Source organism: Tachyglossus aculeatus, chromosome 14 (genome assembly GCF_015852505.1).
Source record: "Tachyglossus aculeatus isolate mTacAcu1 chromosome 14, mTacAcu1.pri, whole genome shotgun sequence".
Lineage (NCBI taxonomy): Eukaryota > Metazoa > Chordata > Mammalia > Monotremata > Tachyglossidae > Tachyglossus > Tachyglossus aculeatus.
The window spans coordinates 14,721,668-14,732,702 of NC_052079.1; the positions used below are offsets into that span (position 1 = coordinate 14,721,668).

At 45.8% G+C, this 11,035-nt stretch overlaps 1 protein-coding gene across 1 annotated transcript in view; it reads right to left on the reverse strand.

Moving 5' to 3' along the window:
• LOC119936545 (MAP3K12 binding inhibitory protein 1) overlaps positions 1 to 10,490 on the reverse strand; it is a 28,525-nt gene extending 18,035 nt beyond the window's left edge. Inside the window, exon 1 of the mRNA XM_038756047.1 lies at positions 10,389 to 10,490. Within this exon, the coding sequence (XP_038611975.1) occupies positions 10,389 to 10,490 (102 nt within the window). The remainder of the gene's footprint in view (positions 1 to 10,388) is intronic.
• Positions 10,491 to 11,035: the final 545 nt, after the last annotated feature.

Consider the following 11,035-nt stretch of genomic DNA (forward strand, 5'->3'; position numbering starts at 1 on the left):
GGAAAGTCCAATTCAGGAACAAATAGAGACAATTCCTGCCCAACAACAAGCTCACAGACTAGAAGGGGGCAGACATCAATAGCATCGATATAAACAGAATGACAGATATACTCATTTACTCATTCAATCGTATTTATTGAGCTTTTACTGTGTGCACAGCACTGTACTAGGTGCCTGGAAAGTCCAGTTCAGTAACAAATAGAGACGATCAATCAATCATATTTATTGAGCGCTTAATAATGGATTTATTCTAGAAGGGGGGGGACAGACAGCAAAACAAGTAGACAGGCATCAACAGCATCGATATAAATAAAAAGAATTATAGATATATTCACTCAATCGTATTTACTGAGCGCTTATCGTGTGCAGAGCACTGTACTAAATGCTTCATTCCTTCATTCATTCAATCGCATTTATTGAGCGCTTACTGTGTGCAGAGCATTCATTCAATCGTATTTATTGAGTACTGTGTGCAGAGCACTGTACTAAGAGCTTGTAAAGTCCAATTTGGCAACAGATTTGGCAATTTGGCAGGCAATCCCTGCCCAACAAAGGGCTCACAGTCTAGAAGGGGGAGGCAGACAACAAAACAAATCAAGTAGACGGGTGTCAATAGCATCGATATAAATAGAATTATAGATGTATTCATTCAATCGGATTTATTGAGTGCTTACTGTGTGCAGAGCACTGTACTAAGTGCTTGGAAAGTCAAATTCGGCAACAGAGGCAATCCCTGTCCAACAACGGACTCACAGGTTAGAGGGGGGAGCCAGACAACAAAACCAGTAGACAAGCATCAATAGCATCGATATAAATAAACAGAATTATAGATGTATTCATTCAATTGTATTTATTGAGCGCTGACTGTGTGCACAGCACTGTACTAAGCGCTTGGAAAGTCCAATTCAGCAACAGATAGACAATCCCCTGCCCAAAAACAGGCTCACAATCTAGGAGGAGACAGACATCAAAGCAAGTAGACAAGTGTCAGTAGCATCCATATAAATAAACAGAATTATAGATATGCTCATTCATTCATTCATACTTATTGAGCGCTTACTGTGTGCAGAGCACTGTACTAAGCGCTTGGAAAGTCCAATTTGGCAACAGATAGGGACAATCCCTGCCCAACAACGGGCTCACAGTCTAGAAGCAGCGTGGCTCAGTGGAAAGAGCCCGGGCTTGGGAGCTGGAGGTCGTGGGTTCTAATCCCGGCTCCGCCACTTGTCAGCTGGGTGACTTTGGGTAAGTCACTTCACTTCTCTGGGCCTCATTCCCTCATCTGAAAGATGGGGATGAAGACTGGGAGCCCCACGTGGGACAACCTGATCGCACTGTATCCCCACTAGCGCTTAGAACAGGGCTTCACACAAAGTAAGTGCTTAACAAATACCATCATCATTATTATTATTATTAGAATGGGGGAGGGGGGGAGAGGCAGACAACAAAACTGGTAGACGGGCAGATCTATACAGGTGATTAGTACCATTCATTCAATCGTACTTAGAAGCAGCATGGCTCAGTGGAAAGAGCCCAGGCTTTGGAGTCAGAGGTCATGGGTTCAAATCCCGGCTCCGCCAACTGCCAGCTGTGTGACTTTAGGCAAGTCACTTAACTTCTCTAGGCCTCAGTTCCCTCATCTGTAAAATGGGGATGAAGACTGTGAGCCCCCCCTTGGGACAACCTGATCACCTTGTAACCCCCAGCGCTTGGAACAGTGCTTTGCACATAGTAAGCGCATAACAAATACCATCATTATTATTTATTGAGCGCTTACTATGCGCAGAGCACTGTACTCAGCGCTTGGGAAGGACAAGTTGGCAACATATGGAGACGGTCCCTCCCCAACAACAGGCTCACGTCTAGAAGGTGGAGACTGACAACAAAACAAAACAAAACATGGAGACAGGTGTCAAAACCGTCAGAATAAATAAAATTACTGCTATTCATTCCTTCAATCGTACTTGTTGAGCGCTTACTGTGCGCAGAGCACTGTTCTAAGCGCTTGGGAAGGACAAGTCGGCAACCTATAGAGACAGTCCCTACCCAACAACAGGCTCATAGCCTAGAAGGAGTAGACCGACAACAAAACCATGAGAATAAACAGAATTACAGCTATTCATTCATTCATTCGCATTTGTTGAGCGCTTACTGTGTGCAGAGCACTGTATTAAGCGCTTGGGAAGGACAAGTCGGCAACCTAGAGAGACGGTCCCTACCCAACAACAGGCTCCCAGTCTAGAAGGGGGAGACCGACAACAAAACCATGAGAATAAACAGAATTACAGCTATTCATTCATTCATATTTGTTAAGCGCTTACTGTGTGCAGAGCACTGTACTAAGCGCTTGGGAAGGACAAGTCGGCAACCTAGAGAGACGGTTGGCTCCCAGTCTACAAGAGGGAGACCGACAACAAAACCATCAGGAGAAACAGAATTACATCTATTCATTCATTCAATCGTATTTATTGGGCGCTTACTGTGTGCAGAGCACTGTACTAAGCGCTTGGGAAGGACAAGTCGGCAACCTAGAGAGACGGTTGGCTCCCAGTCTAGAAGGGGGGGGACCGACAACAAAACCATCAGGAGAAACGGAATTACATCTATTCATTCATTCAATCGTATTTATTGGGCGCTTACTGTGTGCAGAGCACTGTACTAAGCGCTTGGGAAGGAAGTCGGCAACCTAGAGAGACGGTTGGCTCCCAGTCTAGAAGGGGGAGACCGACAACAAAACCATCAGGAGAAATAGAATTACAACCATTCATTCATTCATTCAATGGTATTTACTGGGCTTAGTATTGCGCTTAGTACAGTGCTCTGCACACAGTAAGCGCTCAATAAATACGATTGATTGATTGACAACAAAACCATCAGGAGAAATAGAATTACAACTATTCATTCATTCAATGGTATTTATTGGGCGCTTACTGTGTGCAGAGCACTGGACTAAGCGCTTAGGAAGGAAGTCGGCAGCTTAGAGAGACGGTTGGCTCCCAGTCTAGAAGGGGGAGACCGACAACAAAACCATGAGGAGAAACAGAATTACAGTCATTCATTCATTCCTTCAATCGTATTTATTGGGCGCTTACTGTGTGCACAGCACTGTACTAAGCGCTTGGGAAGGACAAGTCGGCAACATATAAAGACGGTTGGCTCCCAGTCTACAAGACGGAGACCGACAACAAAACCATCAGGAGAAATAGAATTACAACTATTCATTCATTCATTCAATGGTATTTACTGGGCTTAGTATTGCGCTTAGTACAGTGCTCTGCACACAGTAAGCACTCAATAAATACGATTGATTGATTAACAACAAAACCATCAGGAGAAATAGAATTACAACTATTCATTCATTCATTTATTCAATGGTATTTATTGGGCGCTTACTGTGTGCAGAGCACTGTACTAAGCGCTTAGGAAGAAAGTCGGCAGCCTAGAGAGACGGTTGGCTCCCAATCTAGAAGGGGGAGACCGACAACAAAACCATGAGGAGAAACAGAATTACAGCTATTCATTCATTCAATCGTATTTATTGGGCGCTTACTGTGTGCACAGCACTGTACTAAGCGCTTAGGAAGGAAGTCGGCAGCTTAGAAGGACGGTTGACTCCCAGTCTAGAAGGGGGAGACCGACAACAAAACCATGAGGAGAAACAGAATTACAGCTATTCATTCATTTATTCAATCGCATTTATTGGGCGCTTACTGTGTGCACAGCACTGTACTAAGCGCTTGGGAAGGACAAGTCGGCAACATATAAAGACGGTTGGCTCCCAGTCTACAAGAGGGAGACCAACAACAAAACCATCAGGAAAAATAGAATTACAGCTATTTATTCATTCATTCAATCGTATTTATTGGGCGCTTACTGTGTGCAGAGCACTGGACTAAGCGCTTAGGAAGGAAGTCGGCAGCTTAGAGAGACGGTTGACTCCCAGTCTAGAAGGGGGAGACCGACAACAAAACCATGAGGAGAAATAGAATTACAGCTATTCATTCATTCCTTCAATCACATTTATTGGGCGCTTACTGTGTGCACAGCACTGTACTAAGCGCTTAGGAAGGAAGTCGGCAGCTTAGAGAGACGGTTGACTCCCAGTCTAGAAGGGGGAGACCGACAACAAAACCATCAGGAGTAACAGAATTACAGCTATTCATTCATTCATTCAATCACATTTATTGGGCGCTTACTGTGTGCAGAGCACTGTACTAAGCGCTTGGGAAGGACAAGTCGGCAACCTAGAGAGACGGTTGGCTCCCAGTCTACAAGAGGGAGACCGACAACAAAACCATCAGGAGAAACAGAATTACATCTATTCATTCATTCAATCGTATTTATTGGGCGCTTACTGTGTGCAGAGCACTGTACTAAGCGCTTGGGAAGGACAAGTCGGCAACCTAGAGAGCCGGTTGGCTCCCAGTCTAGAAGGGGGGGGGACCGACAACAAAACCATCAGGAGAAACAGAATTACAGCTATTCATTCATTCAATCGTATTTATTGGGCGCTTACTGTGTGCAGAGCACTGGACTAAGCGCTTAGGAAGGAAGTCGGCAGCCTAGAGAGACGGTTGGCTCCCAGTCTAGAAGGGGGAGACCGACAACAAAACCATGAGGAGAAACCGAATTACAGCTATTCATTCATTCATTCAATGGTATTTATTGGGCGCTTACTGTGTGCACAGCACTGTACTAAGCGCTTGGGAAGGACAAGTCGGCAACATATAAAGACGGTTGGCTCCCAGTCTACAAGACGGAGACCGACAACAAAACCATCAGGAGAAATAGAATTACAACTATTCATTCATTCATTCAATGGTATTTACTGGGCTTAGTATTGCGCTTAGTACAGTGCTCTGCACACAGTAAGCGCTCAATAAATACGATTGATTGATTGATTAACAACAAAACCATCAGGAGAAATAGAATTACAACTATTCATTCATTCATTTATTCAATGGTATTTATTGGGCGCTTACTGTGTGCAGAGCACTGTACTAAGCGCTTAGGAAGAAAGTCGGCAGCCTAGAAAGACGGTTGGCTCCCAATCTAGAAGGGGGAGACCGACAACAAAACCATGAGGAGAAACAGAATTACAGCTATTCATTCATTCAATCGTATTTATTGGGCGCTTACTGTGTGCACAGCACTGTACTAAGCGCTTAGGAAGGAAGTCGGCAGCTTAGAAGGACGGTTGACTCCCAGTCTAGAAGGGGGAGACCGACAACAAAACCATGAAGAGAAACAGAATTACAGCTATTCATTCATTTATTCAATCGCATTTATTGGGCGCTTACTGTGTGCACAGCACTGTACTAAGCGCTTGGGAAGGACAAGTCGGCAACATATAAAGACGGTTGGCTCCCAGTCTACAAGAGGGAGACCGACAACAAAACCATCAGGAAAAATAGAATTACAGCTATTTATTCATTCATTCAATCGTATTTATTGGGCGCTTACTGTGTGCAGAGCACTGGACTAAGCGCTTAGGAAGGAAGTCGGCAGCCTAGAGAGACGGTTGGCTCCCAGTCTAGAAGGGGGAGACCGACAACAAAACCATGAGGAGAAACCGAATTACAGCCATTCATTCATTCATTCAATCGTATTTATTGGGCGCTTACTGTGTGCACAGCACTGTACTGAGCGCTTAGGAAGGAAGTCGGCAGCCTAGAGGGACGGTTGGCTCCCAGTCTAGAAGGGGGAGACCGACAACAAAACCATGAGGAGAAACCGAATTACAGCCATTCATTCATTCATTCAATCGTATTTATTGGGCGCTTACTGTGTGCACAGCACTGTACTGAGCGCTTAGGAAGGAAGTCGGCAGCCTAGAGGGACGGTTGGCTCCCAGTCTAGAAGGGGGAGACCGACAACAAAACCATGAGGAGAAACCGAATTACAGCCATTCATTCATTCATTCAATCGTATTTATTGGGCGCTTACTGTGTGCACAGCACTGTACTGAGCGCTTAGGAAGGAAGTCGGCAGCCTAGAGGGACGGTTGGCTCCCAGTCTAGAAGGGGGAGACCGACAACAAAACCATGAGGAGAAACAGAATTACAGTCATTCATTCATTCCTTCAATCGTATTTATTGGGCGCTTACTGTGTGCACAGCACTGTACTAAGCGCTTGGGAAGGACAAGTCGGCAACATATAAAGACGGTTGGCTCCCAGTCTACAAGACGGAGACTGACAACAAAACCATCAGGAGAAATAGAATTACAACTATTCATTCATTCATTCAATGGTATTTACTGGGCTTAGTATTGCGCTTAGTACAGTGCTCTGCACACAGTAAGCGCTCAATAAATACGATTGATTGATTGATTAACAACAAAACCATCAGGAGAAATAGAATTACAACTATTCATTCATTCATTTATTCAATGGTATTTATTGGGCGCTTACTGTGTGCAGAGCACTGTACTAAGCGCTTAGGAAGAAAGTCGGCAGCCTAGAGAGACGGTTGGCTCCCAATCTAGAAGGGGGAGACCGACAACAAAACCATGAGGAGAAACCGAATTACAGCTATTCATTCATTCATTCAATCGTATTTATTGGGCGCTTACTGTGTGCACAGCACTGTACTAAGCGCTTGGGAAGGACAAGTCGGCAACATATAAAGACGCTTGGCTCCCAGTCTACAAGACGGAGACCGACAACAAAACCATCAGGAGAAATAGAATTACAACTATTCATTCATTCATTCAATGGTATTTACTGGGCTTAGTATTGCGCTTAGTACAGTGCTCTGCACACAGTAAGCGCTCAATAAATACGATTGATTGATTGATTAACAACAAAACCATCAGGAGAAATAGAATTACAACTATTCATTCATTCATTTATTCAATGGTATTTATTGGGCGCTTACTGTGTGCAGAGCACTGTACTAAGCGCTTAGGAAGAAAGTCGGCAGCCTAGAGAGACGGTTGGCTCCCAATCTAGAAGGGGGGAGACCGACAACAAAACCATGAGGAGAAACAGAATTACAGCTATTCATTCATTCAATCGTATTTATTGGGCGCTTACTGTGTGTAGAGCACTGTACTAAGCGCTTAGGAAGGAAGTCGGCAGCTTAGAAGGACGGTTGACTCCCAGTCTAGAAGGGGGAGACCGACAACAAAACCATGAGGAGAAACAGAATTACAGCTATTCATTCATTTATTCAATCGCATTTATTGGGCGCTTACTGTGTGCACAGCACTGTACTAAGCGCTTGGGAAGGACATGTCGGCAACATATAAAGACGGTTGTCTCCCAGTCTACAAGAGGGAGACCGACAACAAAACCATCAGGAAAAATGGAATTACAGCTATTTATTCATTCATTCAATCGTATTTATTGGGCGCTTACTGTGTGCAGAGCACTGTACTAAGCGCTTAGGAAGGAAGTCGGCAGCTTAGAGAGACGGTTGACTCCCAGTCTAGAAGGGGGAGACCGACAACAAAACCATGAGGAGAAATAGAATTACAGCTATTCATTCATTCCTTCAATCGCATTTATTGGGCGCTTACTGTGTGCACAGCACTGTACTAAGCGCTTAGGAAGGAAGTCGGCAGCCTAGAGAGACGGTTGGCTCCCAGTCTAGAAGGGGGAGACCGACAACAAAACCATGAGGAGAAACCGAATTACAGCCATTCATTCATTCATTCAATCGTATTTATTGGGCGCTTACTGTGTGCACAGCACTGTACTGAGCGCTTAGGAAGGAAGTCGGCAGCTTAGAGAGACGGTTGGCTCCCAGTCTAGAAGGGGGAGACCGACAACAAAACCATGAGGAGAAACAGAATTACAGTCATTCATTCATTCCTTCAATCGTATTTATTGGGCGCTTACTGTGTGCACAGCACTGTACTAAGCGCTTGGGAAGGACAAGTCGGCAACATATAAAGACGGTTGGCTCCCAGTCTACAAGACGGAGACCGACAACAAAACCATCAGGAGAAATAGAATTACAACTATTCATTCATTCATTCAATGGTATTTACTGGGCTTAGTATTGCGCTTAGTACAGTGCTCTGCACACAGTAAGCGCTCAATAAATACGATTGATTGATTGATTAACAACAAAACCATCAGGAGAAATAGAATTACAACTATTCATTCATTCATTTATTCAATGGTATTTATTGGGCGCTTACTGTGTGCAGAGCACTGTACTAAGCGCTTAGGAAGAAAGTCGGCAGCCTAGAGAGACGGTTGGCTCCCAATCTAGAAGGGGGAGACCGACAACAAAACCATGAGGAGAAACAGAATTACAGCTATTCATTCATTCAATCGTATTTATTGGGCGCTTACTGTGTGTAGAGCACTGTACTAAGCGCTTAGGAAGGAAGTCGGCAGCTTAGAAGGACGGTTGACTCCCAGTCTAGAAGGGGGAGACCGACAACAAAACCATGAGGAGAAACAGAATTACAGCTATTCATTCATTTATTCAATCGCATTTATTGGGCGCTTACTGTGTGCACAGCACTGTACTAAGCGCTTGGGAAGGACAAGTCGGCAACATATAAAGACGGTTGGCTCCCAGTCTACAAGAGGGAGACCAACAACAAAACCATCAGGAAAAATAGAATTACAGCTATTTATTCATTCATTCAATCGTATTTATTGGGCGCTTACTGTGTGCAGAGCACTGGACTAAGCGCTTAGGAAGGAAGTCGGCAGCTTAGAGAGACGGTTGACTCCCAGTCTAGAAGGGGGAGACCGACAACAAAACCATGAGGAGAAATAGAATTACAGCTATTCATTCATTCCTTCAATCACATTTATTGGGCGCTTACTGTGTGCACAGCACTGTACTAAGCGCTTAGGAAGGAAGTCGGCAGCTTAGAGAGACGGTTGACTCCCAGTCTAGAAGGGGGAGACCGACAACAAAACCATCAGGAGTAACAGAATTACAGCTATTCATTCATTCATTCAATCACATTTATTGGGCGCTTACTGTGTGCAGAGCACTGTACTAAGCGCTTGGGAAGGACAAGTCGGCAACCTAGAGAGACGGTTGGCTCCCAGTCTACAAGAGGGAGACCGACAACAAAACCATCAGGAGAAACAGAATTACATCTATTCATTCATTCAATCGTATTTATTGGGCGCTTACTGTGTGCAGAGCACTGTACTAAGCGCTTGGGAAGGACAAGTCGGCAACCTAGAGAGCCGGTTGGCTCCCAGTCTAGAAGGGGGGGGGGACCGACAACAAAACCATCAGGAGAAACAGAATTACAGCTATTCATTCATTCAATCGTATTTATTGGGCGCTTACTGTGTGCAGAGCACTGGACTAAGCGCTTAGGAAGGAAGTCGGCAGCCTAGAGAGACGGTTGGCTCCCAGTCTAGAAGGGGGAGACCGACAACAAAACCATGAGGAGAAACCGAATTACAGCTATTCATTCATTCATTCAATGGTATTTATTGGGCGCTTACTGTGTGCACAGCACTGTACTAAGCGCTTGGGAAGGACAAGTCGGCAACATATAAAGACGGTTGGCTCCCAGTCTACAAGACGGAGACCGACAACAAAACCATCAGGAGAAATAGAATTACAACTATTCATTCATTCATTCAATGGTATTTACTGGGCTTAGTATTGCGCTTAGTACAGTGCTCTGCACACAGTAAGCGCTCAATAAATACGATTGATTGATTGATTAACAACAAAACCATCAGGAGAAATAGAATTACAACTATTCATTCATTCATTTATTCAATGGTATTTATTGGGCGCTTACTGTGTGCAGAGCACTGTACTAAGCGCTTAGGAAGAAAGTCGGCAGCCTAGAGAGACGGTTGGCTCCCAATCTAGAAGGGGGAGACCGACAACAAAACCATGAGGAGAAACAGAATTACAGCTATTCATTCATTCAATCGTATTTATTGGGCGCTTACTGTGTGCAGAGCACTGTACTGAGCGCTTAGGAAGGAAGTCGGCAGCTTAGAGAGACGGTTGGCTCCCAGTCTAGAAGGGGGAGACCGACAACAAAACCATGAGGAGAAACAGAATTACAGCTATTCATTCATTCAATCGTATTTATTGGGCGCTTACTGTGTGCACAGCACTGTACTAAGCGCTTAGGAAGGAAGTCGGCAGCCTAGAGAGACGGTTGGCTCCCAGTCTAGAAGGGGGAGACCGACAACAAAACCATGAGGAGAAACCGAATTACAGCTATTCATTCATTCATTCAATCGCATTTATTGGGCGCTTACTGTGTGCAAAGCACTGTACTAAGCGCTTGGGAAGGAAGTCGGCAACCTAGAGAGACCGTCCCGACCCCACAACGGGGTCCCGATCTAGAAGGCTGTTTATTCTATTAATAAACAGGATGATGGAGATGGACCCCACAGCGCTGTGGGGTCCGAGGAGAAAGGGGGGGGGGCTCACCTGACCCTCCAGGGTGCGGAGGGCGCGGAAGGCCCCGCGGAGAAGCTCCTGCGCCGGGCTCCGCTCCCCACCACAGGCGCCACCGGCCTCCCCCGCCGCCATGACAGCCCCCCGGCCCGCCCACGCGCCCCCCTCCTTCTCCTTCCTCCCTCAGCGCCCCGCGTCGCGCCTCGACAACGACATCACCGCGGCGCCGCATGATTGGCTCTTCCCTTTGACTGACAAGAGAACAAGCCAATGAAAACACGATTTCCACGGAGGGGGCGGAGCTAGAGGGACCGGCTCAGGCCGCGAACCCCCTTCCCTCTCCCTCAGCGCCTCGAGTCGCGCTCCGATGACGACAGGGCCTCGGCGCCGCCCTATTGGCCCTCACTTTGACTGACAGGGGAGCGAGCCAATGAAAGCACGGTTTTCCTCACTTCGGGGGCGGGGCTAGAGGGACGCCGGGTGATTAATCGATCACTCATTCATTCAGTCATTCATTCAATCAATCAATCAATCGTATTTATTGAGCGCTTACTATGTGCAGAGCACTGTACTTAGCGCTTGGGAAGTACAGGTTGGCAACATATAGAGACGATCCCTACCCAACAGTGGGCTCACAGTCTAGAAGGGGAGACAGAGAACAAAGCCAAGCATATTAACAA